The sequence below is a fragment of the Mus musculus genome, chromosome 2 (assembly GCF_000001635.26).
Source record: "Mus musculus strain C57BL/6J chromosome 2, GRCm38.p6 C57BL/6J".
Classification (NCBI taxonomy): Eukaryota; Metazoa; Chordata; class Mammalia; order Rodentia; family Muridae; genus Mus; species Mus musculus.
Window position 1 is genome coordinate 125,067,163 of NC_000068.7, and position 23,659 is coordinate 125,090,821.

The window sequence follows — 23,659 nt, forward strand, 5'->3', positions numbered from 1 at the left end:
TCCAAGAAATAAGTAATGCCAGACAGGTGACAGAATAACAGAACAATGGCCCCACGGAAGAGACTGTCCTACAAAGGTTACATTTGCCATATAGTACGCACCAAACCAAAAGAGAGGTGATCTCTGCCTTATAGATAGTGGAAGGAAGGAACAGAGAGGTTAAGTACTTGCCTAAGGTCACACAGCTAAGAAACATTGCTTGAACTCAACCACCCTTGTGGTCTCCCCCAGACCCTGTGCCATCAGCCACAGGTTGCTCCACGGCTACAGGTTTTCAGGATCTTGGCAAACTACAGAATGCATTTGAATGCTGTCTGCCTTGTCCAATTAGCATTTTATACAGCTCCTTCTGGCAAAAAGCACAGCTGATCTATGATCAAACAGCATCCAGTCTGTCTCCTGAATAGTTCGTGGCGCTGTGGGCGGCTCTCAATCCCCATAGCTGCCACCTTCACTCACGCGGCCCTCATTTCCCAGTTCAACTGTTACAGTCACCTCCTAATTGACCTTTCTGTCTCTGGCTCTAACTGTAGATGAACATCCAAATAAAATTACAAAGCGTGCCCTGGTAGGCAGAGTATATATACACCTGCCCAAATAATTCCTAGAAACAACGGCTATTGGGAAGGGGGTGGAGGGCGGGGGGGGGGGGGGGGGGACAGCATCAAGCAAACCCAGGTCCTCTCAAATCTAGAGGAAGTCAAAGGCAGAGTCTGTGTGAAGATATTAAAGAGATCCGGCATGAGCAGAATTGCAGACTGCCTGGGCCTGCCATCAGAGTCCCGCATGGAAACAGCTGTAGTCGGTGTTTATCTGCACCCCTCCCTAACTCTTCCAACTTCCCTAGGACTTGGATCTCCTGATCAGAGAAGCCAGGCTGTCTCCCTTGCTGGCCTCCTAAGCTGCGACACCCCCCTCCCCCCGCAGGCACTGGGGAGGAAGGAGACTGCTCACATGATTCAGCATAAGTCTCCCTTGCTCCCTTCCTGAACCACACACTGCAAAGAGCACGCTGGAAATGCGGACAAAATGGGGCCCAACTTGGACAAGGAGGGTCCTGCTGCTGGGGATCTTTTGGGTCTCTGCATACCTGCCTGTCCGTGGTGTCTCCCTGCCCCCGCGCCTCCCAAGGGCCACAGGTAGGTGGCAGTGGGCCCAGACACCCCAGTCCCACGTAGAGATGTGGGATGGAGAGGGGAATGGCCTTGCCCCCTCCCCATCCCCGACTCCTGCTGTATCTGCTCTGCTTCGGAGCCCTGCCGAGGATGGGAAGCGCTCTTGATCAGCCAATGCGTCCTCAAGAGCGTTCTGTAGTAGTTCAGAGACCAAGGGGTGGACAGGGCTGCTCTTCTTATTGTTGGAGACATGATCAGTGCATTCTTCCCATTTAGAAGCAGACACAGAGAGGCGCTGTAATAATGCCTCCCTCCAACTCTCTTCTATCAGCTTATTTCATGAAATAATCTCTTACAAAGGCTATCTAAGGCTTTGAATCATACTCGTATTTCCACCAACTTCCCCATATCCCTCCCAAATACCCCAGTTTAGGCTTTGTGGGCTTCAGACGTGTGACTCCCACATCTTGTGATCTTTTCCTTTTCCTCGGCAGGAAACAGCACGCAATGTGCTGTCTCTCCAGCATCGGAGTTTCCCGAAGGGTTCTTCACCAAGCAGGAGAGCACGGATGGAGGTATCGTAATCTACTTCCTCATTATCCTCTACATGTGCATGGCCATCTCCATCGTCTGCGACAAGTACTTCTTGCCCTCCCTGGAAATCATCAGTGACTGTAAGTTGCCGGGAAGGTCTCCTATGACCTTCCGGAAGAGCTGTTGTCACACAGATGTGTCCATCTCAGCTGGTGGCAGAGCACCCATGTCTGTCCTGGGGTTCTGTGGGGTCCATCCTGGGAGTCCAGGCAGAAGCACGTTTTTTTCAGTTGTTATTATACATGGCTAGCTTCCAGAAGGTTCCTTTTGTTCCAGCACCCCAGGGGCTGTTAAGGAACAGCACCCCCCCCCCCCGGTTTTTTGTACCACTGGGTGCCTGGTCCTCACTGTTTTCTATTTCAAACCCTTTTCACTTGGGCTCTGTGAGTGGGGCAGAAGGAGATGTGGCCAAGGACCTCCTTTCTCTCTACTCCTTGACTGGCATCCTGCAGTTAAGAGAACTGAAATTCATGAACCAATAAGTAAATAAATTCTAAACTCCAAGTAATGGGACCTCAGCTATCAGGTAATAACAACCCTGGGTGCAAAGTGTTAGTAGATTCTGAAGATAAGCTCAGATACGCAAAGCCTGTGGCGCTGTAGATTTCCCAGAACTCTGAATAGGAAGCATCGCTTTGTGGATGCTCTGGTTCCTAACACGAGGAAAAATGATAGCTGTTCATCCACACGGAGCTGCCGAAGTCTGCAGCCTCTCTCAAAGCTGATTAAACTGCTGAGTATCTTCATTTCACAGCTAAATCAAAAGGAAGGGCTGTGTCCTTTCACAAGACTACACAGGGCAGAACAGCAGCACCCTTAACTCCATCCCACACATACATATGCACACCTAAACACACACACACACATTCACATAATGCCCCCCCACAAACATACAGACATACACATACATGCACATATATACACACACATGCATGAACTGAGTGTATACTCTCTTCTTTCCCCTCCTCCTAGCCTCACCCTTGCTGGAACGCAAGGCAAGTGGTCCCCTTTCTTTCTTGTATGGCTGCAGCACACTTATGAACTACAGCACCTGTAATGGCAGAGGAATGAAACTTCCATCTGTTCAATAATAAGTTTACCATAATTGTTAATATTTAAGAAGATGCAACCAGTATTGTATTTTATGCTGACAACTCATTGCTATCTTAGTGTTGGCTGACTTTAACACATTATTTTTGCTTAATGAAGTGCAGTAACATAAGTCAACCCACCTAAGTGTGTATCTCTTGAAGATCCCCAAAGATCTCTAAGCATCCCATTTTGCTAGAGTCTTTTCTGTCAGCCTTTTGAGGGTTACTATCATCCACCCACCTACTAAGGGTCTTTAACTTTCCCACACTGCCAGGCTCTTCGAAACCATGACTTCTAGTCACAGCATAGGAGCTCGTGATCCTATGAGTAATTTCAGAACCTAACACTGGACCTTACTTATTACAGTGTCTGGTGAAAAAAAATGATCATTTTAAGCTATTAATCTCAAAGAACTGCCTTAAATAGTATTCTGTCCATAGTGTATACATTCTCAGCACACTTCTCTGATTACCGTCTGATAAAGGACAGGGCTATGCATATGTAAGACTTCTGATAGGTATCGTCAGAAGTATCCCACCAAGGCTATGCCTATTACACCCTCCAAGGCCTCAGCAGTGTCTGTTCCTGGATGTTAACATCACCTTTAATATCATTGTTACATAAAACTAAAACTGCATCCTATAAAAATTCCTATTTCTCCCATGGCTATTCTATGCGTCTACTGAAAATCATAGCCTTACTTACTTTTGTGATTTCTTACCTGCATTTGGTTGGGGTGGGGGGTAAATTGACTCATTTTTCTTACTAACTTTCCCAAGACTTTAAAAGTTTGTACAGATATTAGCACTGATATAAGTTTCCACGGTTTATCTTTTCCGTTTAGATTGAAGGCATTCATGGTGATGCAGCTGAAACATTTTAAGGTTAGGAAGTCTGCTTCAGCTTTCTGTCCCGTGACTGATCCAGAAAGATCTGTCTAAGTACCACCCCCAAAAGCCGCACTTTCTTTTCACTTGTTTTGCTTCTACGCTTATCCCCGCACCCCAGACTCATCTTCACAGATTGCATCCTTTTTCAAACTTGATCAGTCCACACATACCAAGTACATATATGTGTGTGCGTGTATATGTGTTTCCATAATCCCAACTCTAGTAATCTTTTCATTCTCATGTCAGCACTGAATTTAATTAGAACGTGAAAAACAGAAAATGCAAAATATTGCTCACACCGCACTAAAAACTGTAAGCCTCGGTGGTTCAGCTGAGCTGACAGAACAAATCCAGCAATAATTCTGTTTACAGAGGTCGCCTGTAAGAAGTAAAAGATTAAAAACAAAATAAACTTTCAGTCCTGCAGAAGACATGACTTACTGCATTGGGCGTTAGAGCATGCCCTCCATATAGTCTTCCTTAAGCGGCTTCCTCCTTCTGTCATAATGACTTCCACTATACCACTTGTAGAATTTCTTTGAAACATCATCAGCAAACATGCATTTCTCAAGAAAATCCCTGTTGTCAACTTAACAGGGTTGCTATCAGGACTGTGTAGCCGGTGGATGCCCATGGTGGTTATCAGGGCTGTGTGGCTGATGGGTACCTATGGTAGCTATCAGGACTATGTGACTGATGGATGCCCATGTAACACCAATCCTCCTCAGCTGTAAGATTTGACTCAGCTCTTGAGTATCAAAATGCCAGTCAACAACATGAGGTAGAAATAATGTTCGTTCGACCTATTTGTCAAAAGTCTGATCATTCATCTTTCAAGGTCTGCCATACTCATATTCAAATGACAGCATCAGCAATTAGAATCGATCAGCACAATTTGTCTCCATCCACAGGCACTGACTTCTGGAGCCTGCATGCCTTTCCTCCAAGCTCCTTGATAAGCAGAGTTGTACAGTTCCACTCATCTCATCAGCTAATGAGTAATAATACAGTCCACAGAACATACCATATTTCACATCCTATGAGTGGTCCCTCACTCACAGATACCCATCATGATGCAATCATGGAAGCCCAAGCACAGCATGTGTGTGTGTGTGTGTGTCTGCATATACATATGTGTGTGGCTTCACCTACATAAAAACCTTACAAGATAGGTACTAATACACTGGCTTTACTTTGAGGAAAGGGAAGCTGAAACCACAGCTGATGCAAAGCAGATCCTGCCTCTCTCTGGTGTTCCACAGTCCAAGCTATGTACTGCAATTTTACCCATCCTCTTTAGAGATTATTTACCATCATATGGTTGTTTCAGAAGGCCAGTTCTATTTGAACAATTTTGTGAGCAATTTTCCACCCAAGGGCACTGAAAATTTTGATAAAAACATGTATGAGACATTCACTGTAACTATGACGTATATTAGAAAACCAAGAGTTGTTTACTGAAATAGGCTTCAACTCTTAGAAACCTACCAAGGGTTATAAATTAATTTTGTAAACACTTTCTGAGATGACTAGCCTCTCGGCCTAGTAATTTTGCCTAACATGCACTTTGAGTTACTGTACAGTACAATGGAATTCAAAGATCACATATAATTCCTACTGGCATATATGCTCTAGCTCTAATAAGACAGTGATGGAAAAACTGTCCCAGGATAGCCCCATCACTGGATAGCACTCTCTCCTCCAATCAACAGCAGCCTATGGGGTTAGCAGCAGAGTCTTTAGCAAGGTGAAAAGTGTAGAGGCCTCAAAACTAGTCTCCATGCAGGGGAGAGTTAGAAGCAGTAGAAGGCAAAGCCTCTTACTGATAATATAGCAGGACCCCAGCTAGGTCAACAAGTGTTCTTGCTCATTCTAACTATGGCATGCTGGCAATTTTCCCTATAGCTGTAGCCACTAGAGGCTTCCAGCAAGGATTTTCCACTTCTTCTTCTCTGCTCTACTTAGGGTCATAAAAGCCACACAGCTTCCCCATGCCCTTCAACTCTGAAAAAGCACACAGTTATCTCCCCTGGACAGCTAGAGACAGTCTGCTATTATTTGAGCTATGTGAAATCATGACAGGGAAGCAATGCTGGCTATACCCCTCTCTTCTGATCTGTCAGCCCTGCCCTCCTTCTCATTCTGACTCAGATTCCAATCCTGCTTCTTTGTCCGTTTAAGTTGGGGTACAAGAGGAGTTAGTTACAGGAGATCCCCTAAACACAAAGGTCTGAAGTGATATTAATCCATATTATGCAGGGAGAATAGCTGTCCACACCATTGTAACTGTAGAAAAGACCTGGCTTCTGTGGCAAGAGCAGAATGTGGACTCTGGAAAGGGAGGGGAAAGGTCAGTCGCCTTCTAGAGCCAAGAGAACTGAAGGATGTGACTCTCCTCAGCCCTGCCAGTTGTCCTCATCAGACCCTGACCTGAAGGATGCTGAAGAGTGGGTGTGGGTGGAAGAGACAGAGAAGAGGTAAAGTGCCAAGACAAACAGTGCCTCTGTGTATTTGGTCATTTCAGTAATACTGGCTAAAAGAATCTATGCCAATGACTATCATGCTTGGTTCGTGCAGCTAGTTATATTCCCATTGCTGGGTCTTACTTGCTTGGGGCATTTCCTTCCTGTGTGTTTTCCTCCTATATGTTCATGTGCTCAATGAAAGGTCTATGACATCCAGGAGGGCTGAAGGGGGTGGGGAACCCAATGATCACATGATGTGGTGACATAATTGCTAGAATGGTTGGAAGTGTCTAAGTTAGAGACAAGACACATCTGGGTCCAACTCCCAACTTGGCAAGCAGCTACTAGCTTTTGAGCAAGTGCTTAACATCTGTATGCCTCAGGTATGTCAGCTGTGAAACAGATAATTATAGTTTAGTTCAAAGAACTCTGTCCTGTGTGCACGAGAAAAAAATAACAGTAAATTGCACACAGGGAGCAGCCACTGAGAATTCATTATTACAAAATATACCAAGAATGATACTAAGACTCCTTTACCCAGGAAAAAAAAAATCAAAGTGCAGAAGGGAACTAAGTCAATAAAAAAAGTGCTTGGAGCAAATACCAAACCTATGGTGCATTATGACAGCTTGAAGCCTATCTTAGGGTAAAAACAAATCAGACAGTCTCATAAGGCAAGATGTAAGCTTGTAAAACCTCTACTTAAAAACCTATGCGGCAACTTTACACTCATTTTTAAGAGTTCCTTTGGGTTCTTTCTTGAATCAAAATTCCTATTGTACTATTGCAATTTAGTAATCTTTGTTCAAAAAAATGATCTCTTAATATAAATGTATGTTTATTGTACACACATGAACACACATACCAACTAAGATTCACTCTCCTGTGCAGAGATGAGATGCACATCTCTGTAGAAACAGGATACAGTATAAAAGTCGTATCCTCTTACTGTGTCACAGGTATCTCAGCTATGCTCAATCACTCCTGAACGACCTTCTTTCAATTTTTCTAAAATAGCGACATAGAAAATACAGAGAAACTCTTTAAGAATAATCATCTGCACTGTTGATCCAAGCACTCAGGAGGCAGACCTTAAAGCCAGCCTGGTCTACAGAGCGAGTTCCCCGACATCCAGAGCTACACAGAGAAACCCTGTCTCAACAACAACACAGTCACTTGTTTCAGCCAAACAACAACAAAAATACAAACATAGTCACTTGCTTCAGCCAAATTCCAGGAAGCTAACTACAGAACCCTTCATTTAAATGCTAACCTAATATGCTATTCAATTCCAACATCTAGTCTCTCCATCATGCTAACATCTTTGAGTTATAACACATTTTAAGGGGAAAAAATTCCCATGTTTTAGAAAAGTATTTTAAATATTTACTTTTTATCTTTTAAAAATTACTTTTACTACCTCTGCCTTGAACTAATGTTTGTCTATGTTCCACACTATGTTTCAGTGACAGACGATTGAAAAAAAAAAAAAAAGTAAGTTTTAATTCCAGGTAGAGCTAACTCTAACTTGTGAAGTTAGGAGCCTTAGTAATTCTGAGTCTGACATTTGGATAGCTTACAGTTTGAGGGGATTATCTGAACTCTTAAGCCTCAAGAAATTTACAGAGGCAAAAGCATTCTCAAAGAACAAAGACTCAGAGGAGTGCCTCTTCCCTGCTGGGTGAGCACAGGCTCCTGAGAGCCTGGCCAAAGCCCCCACTGGTGAGCTTTTCTCTGGCCTCAACTGTAATTCCTTGGACTGACTCTGCACCATGATGCAACCAAAAAAAATGCATCATGCAACCAATAAAAAGAGTAATAGTAGGAGCTAAGTACTCTAGGCGCTATCAAGATGTAGGTGCAGGCACAGGCAGTGATGGTAAAATCGCACTGTGCACTAATCCCTTTCTCTGGGAGTGGCAGAAAGCATCACTTCTTTGGCATCAGAACGATATAGGTCCTATCCCACCTCTGACCTTGGGCAACAGGAACCACGGGGTTCAGAGGGCAGGTGAATCCACTGTAGTGGTCTACCTAGTGGATTGGGGGAAATCCTTTTTCAACAGGATCAGGCCTTTAAAAGCATTATAGAGATGTTTCAGAGTTCGTTCAGTTTAAAAATCTGATGTGGTCTGAGGCTTTTCTAAACAACCTCTTTAAAGTCTCACATTCAATTATTTGGCAGTGACAGAATTTGGGTCTCCGTTTTAGCTTAGTTCTCTTTACTACTCGGTACAGAGGTATTTCCAAAAAGTCACAAACTTTCTGACGGGACATTACAGAAAAGGACACAGTTAGGAGAAAGTCTGGTGATTTTCAAAGCATCTCATGGCTACAATGCTGTATATTATATAAACAATGTATTGGCACCTGAACCTATAAAGAGATCATACCTCGGACATGTCTCCTAGAACTTGAAGTGAATGTGGTTGTTCTTTCAGATTAATAGGAAAAAAAAGAGTAATAGCAATAATGGAAAAACAGAACAATTTATCTTTAATAATAAACTACAGCACAGGAAAATGTTACCCAAAGGTCAGGAAAGACAAGGCCCATCTACTGTAAAGTTCAGAGATGTAAACCATTTTACAAAATATTCTTACAATCAAACAAAAGGGCTTGAAAAAAAATATCCTTCAAGTTTTATACAGCCATCTAGCAGAATCTTTCCTTTCATAACTATAATTAAAGCCCAGGGAATAGCAAGAATGCTTTCTGAGACCAAAAGAAGTCCGAAGGACCACGGTTTTCCCCACCTTAAAACAGCCCAATCCACCATCTTTTCCCTCTGGAAACGGAGTTTGTCCGATGAAGCAGTCTTCAGGCCGCAGTGAGGGAAGGCTGGGCAGTCTTCAGGGCCCATGAGTGTGCAGCATCAATGTCAGAAAGAACACTGGCTGCTTCCCTGGCTTCCCACACTGGCTTTGGAAGGCACAGCCTAAGAATCTGCAGCACTAACTCTTCAGTTCCTAGAAACCTGCTAGAAAATGGTCAAAGATTCTTGTTTCCCAGTAAGCAATTTTCTCCTATGTAAGAGCGCAAGAGGCGGACTGAGGATGTGGCTCAGTGGGTAGAGTGCTTGCCTCGCAAGCTCAAAACCCCGGGTTCAATCCCAACTCTGCACCATCCTGAAGTGTTGGCACAACAGCAATCCCTGGCAGAGGCAGGGAGATAAGAGGTTAAATGCCATCTTTGGCTACACCGTGAATGCAAGGCCAACCTGGGATACATGAGACCATTCAAAGAAAATGTTAAAAAGCATCAAATAGACATAGTTATGGTGTCAGTAGCACGAAGCCATGGAAATGCTCTTGCCCTCAAGGTCTGCCAAATTCCTACATTTACAATCTTTACAATCCGTGAGACTTGACTTTGTTTCTTTACTCACAGGTCCTGATGAGTTTGTTTGGTTGGATGTGCTGGGTAATAAAGCCAGTGCCTCATATGTAGTAGCAAAACTGATTCTTTGTACAATGTAAATTCTAAAACTCACATCTAACACTAGAAATATGGAAGTAAGCTGAATGCCACTGTGCAAGATAATGCCTTCATTTCTAAAATGATGTTCGATTATACAGCAATTCACTTTGCCTTTTTGTTCAATTTTAAAAGTCTATGGCAAGTTAGTAATATATGTATATACATGTGTATGCATCTATGTACATATTGGTCACATTCTATACATTATGACAAATAAGCACTGCTCAGTACTCCTGAGGTACTGAGAATGTCAAAATCTGAGGACACTGAGGTCTAGCACATAAAATCATCTACTGTGTGTGCATAGTGTTCACTACCCTCCTGAGTAGCTTAAAGATTCCAGAGTGATCTATAAGAACTAATACAGTCTGCAAAATGTGCAAATAGCTTTACACTATATTGTCCAAAGAAAAAGAAGAGTCTAGTCCATATGCAGAATGAAGGTAATTTCTCTTTGAATATTTTGATACACAGGTGGTTGAATCTGAGGCTATGTAATGTAACCTGTGGGGACAGGGTTGAGTATGTATGGTTTATATATGTACTAAAAGAAACACCATGAAACCAAGGCCCACAAGCCATTATGTTTCTCTCCCTTCATTGTTTACTGAAGTCAAATATTTAAGTGACACAGTTAAGGCAAGTAGGAATTGATGAGAGAGCCTGGATTGAATTCTCTCACTCCAACTCTTCTGAACTCTGCTCACAATCATCATCACATGGCAGAGGACCTCAGAGTGGACATGTCTGATGCCTTACACCAAAATGGCCTCAAACGATACAAATAGTAGCTGGGCCTTTCCACCAACTGAAAAGTGCTTCAGAGGAAAAGAATATTCCCTAGGCTTTAGGGTCCACAAGGCCATACATGATGTTCCTTCTATCTTACCACCTCTTATTCTCTCTTGGGGCTCTTCATTCTAGACCTGAGGCTGCTTCAAATACACCAGTTCTATAGATGCTGTCTGTAGCCAGTTAACCTACCTACTATACTCTTAATTACACAGTCACACCCTCATTTTGAAACCTCTGCTCCAAAGTTACTTATCCCATGGCATTTCCTATCTTCTTTATTTTCACTTCTTGCTGCTTCTAAAACCCCCATATTTTGTGTCTGTCCATTCACCACACTATAAGGTGAGAGACACAGCTCTTGTCTGTTTACTGCCATATCCTGACACACAGAGAAGCATCTGGAATAATTAAGTGTTGGTATTCAGCAATGAAAGTCAGACAGCTACTTAACAAACTCCCAACAAATCTAGCTTAGAAGAAAGAAGCAACATTTTTACTGTCCCTCGGTCTAGGAGCTTTACAGGCAGCTGATTGGGTCCACACTGCAGTTATAGTGAAAGGATTGATCTGGACTCCTTGAAGGCTTGTTCTCCCATGTGTCTGGTACCTAAGCTTGGAAGGCTCAAAAGGATGCAAAGCATGGATGTTGATGTTATGTCTTTCAATAAGGGCTCATGACGTCTGTCCCAGGTGGAGGTTTCAAGATAAACCAGGACATGTGTGGTGTCTAGGGCACAAAAGCAAATGTCCCAAGAGAGGTCACTTGAGGAAATTCTACCATTTGCTTTAATGTCCTGACCTTGAAAATACTGTCACACTGCCATGGCCCTCAATTTGTCAAAGCAGTTGCAAAGGTCATCTGCGCTCACATGTGCTAGCCAGGTGCTCTACCACAAAGCCATATGCTCAGTCCCCTTTTAAATAAGAGAGAAAAGTTATTGGAAAGGGTGTGGAATACAAATACTGTAGTAAGTTTTGTAAAATTCAATCTGCTACACCCCAAATTTATAAGGCCAGAAATCAGTTTCAGCAGAGAAGAAATGCGTACGTAAGAGTAAGCAAGACCAGTTAGGTGATGAAGACATGGCTATGGTTAAAGGCACTGGCTGCTCTTCCAGAGAGGAACCTGGGTTCAATTCCTAGTGCCCACATGGCAGCTCACAGGAAATCTAGCACCCTCACACCAATGCATACTAAAAAAAAGGAAAAATAGCCAGTCTTTACAAGCAAACACCAGGAGACACTGCCAACCATGAGAGACCAGATCAAATACACCAGAGTTTGAGGGCTAAAACCTTAGTACAGTAACAGCAGTTAGCATCAAAAAAAGACTTCCATCAAATCTTAGAAATCTGAGTTCTAGTGGCTGGGGATGGTATGCTTGGCCCCCAAACTTGAGGATGAATTCTGATTCCCAGGACCAAATGAAACGCCAGGTGCACTGATGCATGACTGTAATTCCAACCCTGGGGAGATGGTGCAGGAGAGTCCCCAAGGAGCCTCAAAGTTAACTGAGCAAAGACACCTGACACTGACATTGGCCTCCGTAACATACACACACACACAAGCATGCACGCACATGCACACATACCTTTTTACTGACAAACTTGATGGAGATTTCTCAAAAGACTGAGTTGTTTCTTCAATGTGGCTTTCTCTTCTCCTGCCTGTAGTACATTTCTTGGCTCTAATGCTGGAAGAGCCACATAAGACTCTCCCTAATGTCAATTAAGTGAAAGGCCTTGTATGATTCTAAGTCTAAACAATACCCACAAACTACTCAAATAATAGGACAGACTTAATCTGTTGTGTAATTTGCATAATGCCAGATTTACTGTGCTTTTTGTTTATTGATTTCCTCTCCTTTTCCATTAGATAATGTTGGTTTTGTGAATCTGTAAAAGAACGCAATCCAGCTTCGCTGTGGATCTTAAGAACCACTGAACCCTATCTTCTTCCAAGTCAGGTTAGGAATCCTGAACTACTAGAATTTGTCAAAGGAGTTGTTTTGCAGCTCACATAGAGCTGGAAGCCACTTCTCTGAATTGCTCGACAGCCCGGACTTTGTCTCCTCTTTTTTATTTTATATTTATCTATTTGTTTGGGACTGGAGACATGAAGTGGTACATGTGTTGAGAGAAGAAGACAACTTTTGAAGGGTTGGTTATCTACCTCCTGCTATGTGGGTTCCGGGAACCAAACTGAGGCCATCAGCCTTAGAGGCAAATCCCCTTATCCTCTGACCCCCTCAATGGCCTTTAAATGTTCGTTATCTTGTGTACTAGCTGGTTTTATGTCAACTAGACACAAGCGTCATCAGAGGGCAAGGAGCCTGCTGAGGAGATGCCTCCATGAGAACTAGCTGTAAGGCATTCTCAATTAGTGATCTGTTAGTGAGGGAAGGCCTAGCTAATGGTGAGTGGTGCCATGCCTCGGTGGGCAGGCCTGGGTCCTATTGCTTCATGGGAAGCAAGCCAGTAAGCAGCACTTCTCCATGGCCTCTGCATAAGTTCCTGCCTCCAACTTCCAGCCCTGCGTGAGTTCCTGTCCTGACTTCATGATGATGAACAGCAACGTGGAATTGAAAGCTGAATGAACCCTTTCCTCCCCATTAGTCATGGTGTTTCGTTGCAGCTATAGAAACCCTATGACATCCTGTGCATGTGTGAACATGAGCGTACACTTGTCATGGTGCACCTGCGGAAGCTAAATGACAAGTTTGTGGAGTCAGGTATCTCTCTCCATGTTTTTCATGGGTTCTGGGAATTGAACTCATGTTGCCTAGTGGGCATTGCGTCTTCACCAGCTGAGCCGTCTCACCAGCCCTCCTTTCTGTAGAAATGTTAAGTAATGCATTCATAGGAAACCAAGATACATACAGGATTCCTCTATTTCTAACCCAAATGTTTAATTTCCAGCTTGAGTCAATGAGTGTAATGTACAGGTGTAATCTGAGTGTCTTTTACATAGCTCTGCTGTATACACCTTGCCACCATCACCCATAGTAATCACTTCCTTCATCTTCAGCCCTTGGACTGTCGCAGGATGTTGCAGGTGCAACTTTCATGGCAGCTGGTAGCTCCGCCCCTGAACTAGTTACCGCCTTCTTGGGTAAATATTGTTCCTTTGACTTGCTGCTTATTCGGTGGGGTTTTAGTTTCAAGTCAGCTTTAACTTAGCTACTACTCTCTCGCTCCCAGGTGTATTTATCACAAAGGGAGATATTGGTATCAGCACCATACTAGGATCTGCAATTTATAATCTCCTCGGCATCTGTGCTGCCTGCGGCCTCCTGTCCAACATGGTAAGAAAACTATTCAATAAGATGTATTTTCTTGACAAATTCTAAACCTGCCAGGGATGAACAATATGACACTGGAATTGCATTCAGTCAAATTTAATAACCACTAGAAAAACATTTACTCAATTGACATAATCCATAAGCATCTCTTAATGAAATTTATAAAAGTCAGTACAGGTTTATATACAATTTTACTTTAAAATTGTTTTTCTCTACGTAATATGCAAACTTAACAATAGTTTACCACAAATATACGTGATTTCAGTATTATACACTGTTCTTGAATGCCTTACACTGTAATGCACACAGTAAATCAAACCATCATTTTCCAGGTTTCAACACTCTCCTGCTGGCCCCTCTTCCGAGACTGTGCAGTGTATGCAGTTAGTGTAGGAGCAGTTTTTGGCATAATATTTGACAACCGAATTTACTGGTAAGCTTTAAATAAGTGTCACTCTTAACATAAAACATAATTACAGAATTTTTGAAGTCTGATGGCTTAGTAGTATAGTTTCTCAAAACCTTCACTTCAACAGCTATTGCAGTCTCAGCTGACTCCTTCAAAACTGCTGGTGGCTGCTTTTCTCTCCTGTCCTAGTCACTGAAGACAGCCATTCTTCCTTTTCCTTGGTCTCCATGTTCACACCTTCCCCGGCTGCTGTTGCTTACCTGGCCTTGGTTAAAAAGAAAGGGTCATAGTAATAAAAGCCTGGAGGCCAGCAGAAGCCCTTGCACTCCTCCCATCCTCCCAGAAGAGAAGGATGGGAAGAACTGCTGCCTTCTTTAACAACCCAGAATTATGTGTCACCATCAAAAAGGCTTGCTGCTTTTCCATAATCTCTGTACCTAACAGGTCCAAGAAAACTGGAAAAGGCAGCTAATTTGGTGGAAAGACGTGAACTTGCCAAACAGGCACACACAGCGGTTCTGCCAGTGTTCCCAGGCATCCTGCTGCTCTGAGCCCCTAACAGTTCCTCATGGTGGACCCACAACCATTATTTTTGTTGCTATTTCATAACTGTAATGTTGCTGCTGTTATGATCATTGTGTAAGTTATCTGACATGCAGATGGTCTTAAGTGACCCCTGTCATAGGGCCATTCAAGCCCCAAAGGGCTGTGAGAACAATTGTCCTAGGTGTTCTATGCTGGATACCATAAAAAAGTGATATAAAACATATGGCCACCACATGTGTGTGTGTCCACAGAATCCAAACAGGGAGAAAGCAAGATAAAAGTCAGGTTGCTAGTATAGCAAAAACACTGGAATTCAGCTGTCACTTGTAAATGACAGGAACCAAGGAAATCAGGAACTCTTTTTTTTCTCTTTCTTTCTTTTTTTTTTTTAGTTGAAGCAGAGAAGTGATTCTCTGCTATGAAATAAAATAACAATATTAATGTGATAAAAATTAGCCTAATACACAGTAAAATGGGAAACCAAAGCATAGACAATTCTTGGTGCTGTATGCCAGAATTTCATTTTTGAGAATATTCTTTATTTCTTATGAATATAAACCCAATTAAGCTACAATCAATTCATCAAAAAGGGACCAAGCATAGTAGTACAGATATAAAACCCCCAAAACTCAAGTGGAAGAGGTAGGAGGATAATAATCTGAGTGTCTGAGGCCAATCTAGGGTGCAGTGTTCAAGGCCAGTCTGGGCTTTTACAATGAGACCTCAAAGCCAACAACACCCCACCACCTCCGGCTTTCCTCTGAATCTCTGTAAAACAAACTGCAAAGCTCCAGCAAAAACCTAGCACAGTCTAAGTATTCTACACCATGTTTCTGTATCAGAAAATCTAAGAGATAGTATTTTATTTTCTAATTATTAAATATTTGAGAAATGTAGTATGCTAAATAAATGAACTGAAAAAATATCTATTAATTAGTTTTAACTCTCCGACTATTTTGTGCCTATTACTTGAAAGGAATCTATAAAGTCAGACAATGGATTTTATATTACTTTTTAAAGAGGCAGATTTTTTAATCAATGAATTTGTAACCATACTATAACCAAAACTGGGTAAATAAAAGCATTTAGGAGTGGTTCCTTGAATTTTCCACTGTTGCTTTTGTTAGAGAATATTGTTTAAAATGACTGGATAACTGCACAGCCCTTTCCTCCACGTCTAGGTACGAAGGAGCAGGGCTGCTACTGATATATGGGCTCTATGTTCTGCTGCTGTGTTTTGACACCACGATCAGCCGGCATGTCATGAAAACATGCAGTCCCTGTTGTCCCTGCCTTGCCAGAGCTATGGAGGAGAGAATTGAACAGCAGACACTGTTGGGATGGGAGGATGAGAGCCAGCTCTTCATTCGTCGCCAGTCAAGGACAGACAGTGGAATATTTCAGGAAGATTCCGGTTACTCCCAACTTTCTCTAAGCTTGCATGGTCTTAGTCAGGTTTCTGAAGGTAACAACTACACCCTGCCATCTAACACTCTAAAAGACCTGAGTTCTCATTGAGAGTTAGTAATTAGTACATGGTTACACAACACACTATGGAGCCAGAGATGATGAACTGCAAGTAAGTCCTGGCCTTTAAGGAACTCACAATAATTTTTTTTTTAATCAGCTAAAAGTGTGGGGGAAGGGAGAACACACAGACATGGAGGCCAGAGTCAGTCATGGATGCTAGCCCTCAATTCTTTGAGACTTCACATCATTTTTTGAGACCACAGTCATTCAATGAACCTGTAGCTCACTGATTAGGCTAGACTAGCTGGCCAGTGAACTTTAGGGATCTGTCTGTCTCTGACTTCCATAGCACTGAGAGTATACATGTGGGCTGCCATGCTTTTTTATGTGGTGTTGAGAATCTGATCTCAGACTCTCATGCCCGTGCACCAAGCGCTTTACCCACTGAGCCATTTCCCAGACACAGAATGAAATCAGCTAGAATTTCAAAGTGTGAACACCATAAGCAAACATAAACTGCTAATACCATGGTTCATACAGGCAGACTGAATAAACTTTGATGACACTCAGATGGGAGATGCACATGGAGAAAGGAGCATTTGAATTGGTTTGGGCCCCATGGGATAAGAGAGGCTTTAACTCAATAATCTAATAGTATGTGTAGTCAGGAAGCAACAGCTGACACTTTTATTGCATACATGATTCAGGGGTATAAGTATGCTCTGGACTGAGGCCTGGGAACACTAGCAAAGGCCTGCTCACATGCTTGCACACAGAGCCAACACATGCAAGTGCAGCAAGCAGCAGAGGAGCAGGCTGACAGGAAGGAAGTGCAGGAGGTCGTGCAAGATACCCCACTGAGCAGGCAGCATTCCTAAGACAGAGTCAGAGATGCATGTTAGGCTCTTTTCTCTCACCCAATGTTCACAGAAGACTGAGCTAAGATGAAAGGACAGGAACAAAACAGAAAAGGCAGGGGGATGAATTATGAGACACAGTAGAAGCAGCAGCACCAAACTATGGCAGCAATGCCGAGCCAGAGAGGGAGCAGAGACAACGCTGGAGCTTGGATTTTCACTAAGAAAGAAAGAACATCTTTGTAACAACTGTCAATAAAAGGAAAGGGGATGATTCAGGGGAACAGAATGGGGAAAAGAACGCAGGTGTAACTTAAACATGCCGTGTGAAGCAGCACATGAGCTTGGTATGCTCGATATAGCAATAGCATTCCAGACTAGAAAAGCTTTTATAAAAGTGGTTCCAACTTCAGTTAGGTAATTGAGAAGCAAGCTTCTAATTTATTACTTTAAAATTTTGACACGAGACATTTATTTTTACAAACCATACTTTGTAGTCTTTAAGACTGAGGAGATTTAAAACAACAAAGACTCCAAAGAACTAGTCAAAAATGTTCATGCTAGAATCTGTGTCTAAATTAATGGTGCACTGTCTGAGTCTTGGTGAGCTTTTATGAGTTATAATAATATTTGTGATTTGATCCAACCTTCACATACTTAACATATTCATTAGTGTACAGCCTCGTCCCACTTTTATCCAATCTCCTCACCATTCTAGAGCACACCCCGGAACTATACCAAGGATGCTAGGCCCAACCTTCTCTAGATTCCTTCTAGCACCCGGGAAGCCTGCGTTCAGTAAACGATGCGGCACAGTGAGAGTTAGAGGGAACACTCCCTAAGCGTGCATCAGTGTGCAACAAAGCATAAGCAGCGTCCGTTTTGGAAAAGAGATGAGGAGTGAAAGAGCTGGGAGAGAAAGCATCACGTCTCTAATGAACCCATACTACAGTAAAGCAAGCAAATCCTACTTTCAACTCCGTGAACACTGTCACCAGCACATTCAGCAAACAGTTCAAGATATTTGATTCGAGCAGTCGGTTAAGGGATGTAGAGCACAGCTTATACTGTCTGCCTAGTTTTAGTTACATTTCTTCTGACCAGCAGTAATAGTAATGAGTATTCCAATGTTCTAGACCAGTGCTTCTCAATTTTCCTAATGCTGAGACCGTTTGACACAGTCCCTCTTATTGTGGTAACTTTCACCCATAAAATTATTTTCATTGACACTACATAGAACTGTAATTTTGCTGTTATAAATTGTAATGTAAGTATCTGAGACTTCTCAGGGTCTTAGGTGGCCCTTGTAAAATGGTTGTTCAACACCAAAGGGGTCAAGTCCCACAGGTTGAGACTACTGTTCTAGACGGTCTTTAAAAGATGCATACAGTAACTTACTTCAAAACAGCCTTCTAAATGGGCCTTTCTAACATAATTGCACATTTGAGAAAACTCAAAATGTTGAACTTTCCCACCACAGATCCACCAAGTGTTTTCAGCATGCCAGAAGCAGACTTAAGAAGAATTTTTTGGGTTCTCTCTCTTCCTATTATTACATTACTTGCTCTGACAACACCAGACTGCAGGAGAAAGTTTTGGAAAAATTACTTTGTGATAACCTTTTTCATGTCTGCACTATGGATATCTGCATTCACATACATCCTAGTTTGGATGGTCACAGTAACAGGTATGGAATTTAAGTATAATAGCACAAGAAAATTATTCCATGTAAAAACAAATTGGAAGTATTCATTTAAAGTAATCTTGGGAGCATATATTTTTTTTCAGCAAGACTAAAAACTATTTACAAAATATGAAAGCTTTAACAGCAAAACCAGCAAGCTCATTCATGTTTTTGTGAGTTACATATCAAAAGCATTTCCTATGTATGCTATGACACAGTCAGGGGTATAATTCATTGGATATGTTTATAATTACACAGGTTTCATGAGAATTCTTCATAAAAGTGAATTCTAATCCATAGTAGAAAGTAGAGATGACTGGGGTCAACAGAAAGCAGTAGGTGCTCTCTGTTTGAGTAGATGGTATTTTCTTTTGCTTTAAATATGTATCACAAATACAATGCAAATGAATAATGAGAATCAAAGTTTTGTTTTTAGGTTTCTAGCATCTTCCAGAGTACATTTTATCACTTAGTTGTAATATACCCATTAGAAGTGAATACTCTTTCCTCCATGCCTAAATCATGCAACCAGATTGTACCAGTGAAGCTTCACTGACCACAGCTGGGCCCAGACACCTACTAACATGTACACACTGCTGTCCTCACACTGCTGGGGCTAAAGAATTACAACACAAATTCAAACACTGTAGAGTTGGAATAACTACTACCTGGAACCCTCTCCAAACTGGCTGGTCTGACTTCTCCCAGATAACTAACTTTATTGTAACTGTATGCTAACAAATAAACAAAAACAAAATAGTTTTATTTTTCATGAAGAAGATAAGAATGTCCAGGTAGCTTGCATATTTGCCGTATCCAATTTTTCCCAATAAGAACATATTTGACATCAGGCAAACTGGAAGAGAAGGATCAAATACAAGATCTCAGTTAAGTCCCAAAGATGACAAACAGCTCTGTCCTCACTATGAACTATAGTTTTCATGACAACCATAAGAGAGCAGTTTCATGTCCCGATCCTTTATAAGTACCCTCTGGTTTTATTTCTCAGAATGAACCTATTTCTGCTATCAATTTGACACAAATATTAAGAAAACGGTGCCATGTGTTAGACTCAGGCAGGAAAGAACAAGGTCTTGTCTACCTCAAATATCTATGTACTTCCTTAAAACAAACGGGGAAAAAAACCAGTAAGCCAAGTAGCATTTCACATTTTAACATAGCAATCGATAGCTATACGGTGCTTAATTCTTCAGTACTCTAGGTAATGTCTAGAAAAGAGAGAATGCAACAGTCCAAAGCGGCAGCGGTGACACCCACCGCTTCCTCTGGATGCCAAACACAAGGCTTTTCCTGCTACAACTTTGGCTGCTTGATATCTTCAGATATCTGACATTAAGAAGATGTGCTAATCTGGTTACCCCAACTATCAACCTGTTTCAAATACTTTGCCATCTAAAAACCACATAAGCATATACTGGTTCAAATATCTAAACATACCTAAATATTTTTCCTGACTAGAGAAATATTCAAGCTGCCTTCTGAAAACTGTTTATCTAAGATTTGAGATTTCTAATCTGCAGTCTCTGTGCCTGTTACAGGGGAAACACTAGGGATCCCAGACACAGTGATGGGCCTTACTTTGTTGGCAGCAGGGACAAGCATACCAGATACAGTCACAAGTGTGTTAGTTGCAAGAAAAGGTAAGACTAGAATTCTCTTACCATAAAGCAAGTCAAGGTAAATGAAATAATACTTCCTTGGTAACATACTTTAAAGAAAAAAGAAGTGACTCAGGGGAAGCATTTAGTTTTTAATAAGTTAATTCCACCAACCTAATCCCCACCAGACCATTTACCTGAAATGTGAATTAGATGGTAATTCACTGTCAAATGAGAATAAAAAGCAACAAGTAAGCTGTATACCTTATTAAAAATGGTTTAATAAATAAAGACAATTATTAAATAAATGTTAAGACTTTAAAATACTAACCCAAGGAAATACAAATTCAATAAGACTCTTGCTCTAACAATAACAGTTTTCTAAAACTAACCAACAAAAAGTATCCAGTGTTTTTCTTATGAAGATTATTAATAAAATATAGTATTGATGTGCACATTTTAACAACATGCTATTCTTCTGCAGGTAAAGGAGACATGGCTATATCTAACATCGTGGGATCCAATGTGTTTGATATGCTATGCCTAGGTCTTCCCTGGTTTATTAAGACTGCATTTACGAATGCATCTGCTCCTATAGAAGTGAATAGCAAGGGACTCACATATATAACAATCTCTCTCAACATTTCAATTTTATTTCTGTTCTTAGCAGTTCATTTTAATGGCTGGAAACTAGACCGAAAGTTGGGGGTGGTCTGCCTAGTGTTATACTTAGGACTTGCTACTTTATCAGTTCTATATGAAATTGGAATTATTGGAAATAATAGAATAAGGGGTTGTGGAGTTTGATATTTTTTAATAGTGTTATGTGGAAAGATGGAATGGTAGAGGGGCAAAAAGAAGAAAATTCATGTCTTCATTTAGGTCAAATAAAAAGCATCTTCAACTTTAGAGTCTAACACTTAATTACTATTCTTTATAAGCAGAGAAAAGTAATTTAAACCAAACCAAAATCCATCCTAATTTGTCTGAGCCCTTTCTTTCCTTTAACTCACATACAAAGCAAAGATTTTAAAAGAAAACAAAGTATCTGTGAGCTTACACCAAGGTCGGGAAAACTGGAACAGACAAACTCTGCTACTGAAAATAACAAAATGGCTTATTTCATTAAAAATGGTATGTCCATCCACTGAAACTGAATGATCAGATGTGCTGTCTTTAGAAACTCAAACTTGAGAACAAAAAAAAAAAAAAAAAAAAAACAAAAAACAAAAAACAAAAAACTCACAGTACATTTTCCACACTATCCTGTTAATAGCTGGTGGGAGTTGTAAAAGTTCATTTTTACAGCATTTGTAAGCATACAACATTACTAAAAATGACTTTTACTAGGAGAGTCATAAACAGATGAGGAAAGGTTCCAACCATGCTTGAAATTACGCATTGCGGTCCAAGCGCACATCGATTTCCCTGCCGCTGATCTTGATGCCATTCATGATCCTGCAGGCCTTTTCCGCTGACTCTGCAGATTCAAACCTGACTGTCCCACAGCCTTTTGACTTGCCATTCTCCATCTTTATCTCTGCAAACATTACATGACCTAGGAAAGGAGAGTTACACAATTACGAGCCCATTTAAATGGGTTCCATTTCACTAGACAAATTTTTTCAACTCTTCACAGCAATGGAGAGAGATCACAGGTAATTTGGTTAAACATATTAATTTAATACTATAAAATGCATGAGAGCATTATCATTTTACAGTCTGAATACAATTCTTACATAATGACTACATATACATACATATTAGCTTACATGAAACTGGAATTGGACATGGAGTTTGGTTTTAAGTCCCCAATTTCTGAAGTAGATGTTATAGCAAAAAGGCTAGCTAGCGTGAATGCCAAACAACTCATTATGACCCCTGGTGACATTACACCTTTAATGAAAATGATACAGTAGCTCACTGTCCAATCTCCTGAATATTTCTCCCTTCTGTTTTTATCTTCTCTTTGCACCTCACAAGAGTAACTATAGTTTCAGTCAGTTCATAAAAGGGCCCACCAATTTGACTTTTCAAATACTGTGACAATTTAGATTCAAATTTTTAAGGATGGCATCAAATAAGGAAACGGTTATAAAACGACAGCAGATTTAAAACATTAACGATAAAAACAATGCTGTTAAAGGGACATCTCAGAGAAACTAGTAGTTTTAAACAAGAGCACTGCTGAGACTAAACAGGAGGGAGGGAGTAGTGATCCCATGTAAACGAGTAAGACTCCAGCTCAGGCCAACTGAGACACACCCAGGCAGATGGCCGTAGCCTGCGATACTCCCCCATGCTGGTGCACCTATCAAATCATGCTAGCCTTTGACTATTACAGAAGCTAGATTACTGTGCTAACTTTAGTATGTAAACCAAACCAGACAGACACATTTAGTTTTACAAAGGAACAAATAGGGAAGAAAAACAAAAGTAAAAGGTGAGGATCTGTCAAGAAGTGAAGCCCTTTCCAGATTAAAAAATTAACATTCCTCTTGATGACCAAGCAAGGGTATTTCCCTTTCAAGGGCTTGAGCTGAAAGACCTCATTTATAACACCCTAGGCTGCTTTTCTAAGCCACTTTCTATGACATTACTTCTCAAAGCCAACTGATAATCAATCCTTCACCTTCTGAACACATTAATGCGCAAAGACAATGTCACACTGATTCAAAACCACAACTTGTAAAGCAAAATAGAAACTTGTTAAGTATGTCCCTAAGAGTTTTAAAACAGACTAATCCCAGAAAAAATAAAGAATGATTAAAGTAGATTGAAATAATATTTACTCCACAACTAGTAACATAGAAAAGAAAATACATAAAAAGAAAATCTATTTTCGAGTTGGTGTTGTGGGGTGGGGGGAGTCACAGAATGATATTGAAACATATATGCTAGAAGAGACATTAATACTTGTCTCGGTCAGGGTTACTACTGCTATGATAAAACATACGACCAAAAGCAAGTTGGAAAGAAAAAGGGTTTCAGTTTACTCTTCCAATCACAGTTCATCAAAGAAAGTCAGGACAGGGACTCAAGCAGAGCAGGGCCCTGGAGGCAGGAGCTGATGCAGAGGCCGTGAGGAGCGCTGGCTTACTACTCCTCATGGTTTGCTCAACCTGCTTTCTCATGGAACCAGAACCACCAGCTCAGGAATGACACCACCCACAGTGGACACATCAATCACTAGTTAAAAAGATGCCCAACAGGGTTGCCTAGTGCTGGATCTTATGGAGGAATTTTTCAACTGAGGCTCCCCCTTCTCAAGGTGACTCTAGCTTGTCAAGCTGACTAAAAATGAACCAGCAGAGTGGCAGACAATGCAATATCCAAAATCGT

General features: G+C 41.3%; 2 protein-coding genes across 15 annotated transcripts in view; one reads left to right on the forward strand and one right to left on the reverse strand.

The window, feature by feature from the left end:
* The first annotated feature begins 964 nt into the window (after nucleotides 1–964).
* Nucleotides 965–21,515, forward strand: Slc24a5 (solute carrier family 24, member 5). Its single transcript, NM_175034.3, has 9 exons — nucleotides 965–1,139; nucleotides 1,610–1,789; nucleotides 13,459–13,542; nucleotides 13,632–13,735; nucleotides 14,065–14,165; nucleotides 15,869–16,152; nucleotides 18,495–18,701; nucleotides 20,258–20,359; nucleotides 20,802–21,515. Exons 1-9 carry the CDS (start codon nucleotides 1,019–1,021, stop codon nucleotides 21,122–21,124), a joined length of 1,506 nt encoding a protein of 501 aa, NP_778199.2. The 5' UTR covers nucleotides 965–1,018; the 3' UTR covers nucleotides 21,125–21,515.
* Myef2 (myelin basic protein expression factor 2, repressor) overlaps nucleotides 13,813–23,659 on the reverse strand; it is a 42,686-nt gene continuing 32,839 nt past the window's right edge. For 4 of the 14 annotated variants that reach the window (XR_001781147.2, XR_001781149.2, XR_001781148.2 and 1 more), the window contains 2 exons: nucleotides 20,515–21,875; nucleotides 13,813–19,554 (listed from right to left, as the gene is read on the reverse strand). Coding sequence is in view for 8 of the 14 variants with exons in the window: in XM_030248228.1 (XP_030104088.1) it covers nucleotides 21,712–21,875 (164 nt within the window). In the remaining 6 variants the exon portion in view is untranslated. Of the gene's footprint in view, nucleotides 19,555–20,514; nucleotides 21,876–23,659 lie in introns of those variants that run through there. The other 10 variants (XM_030248228.1, XM_006498884.3, XR_001781152.2 and 7 more) reach the window with 7 other exon arrangements.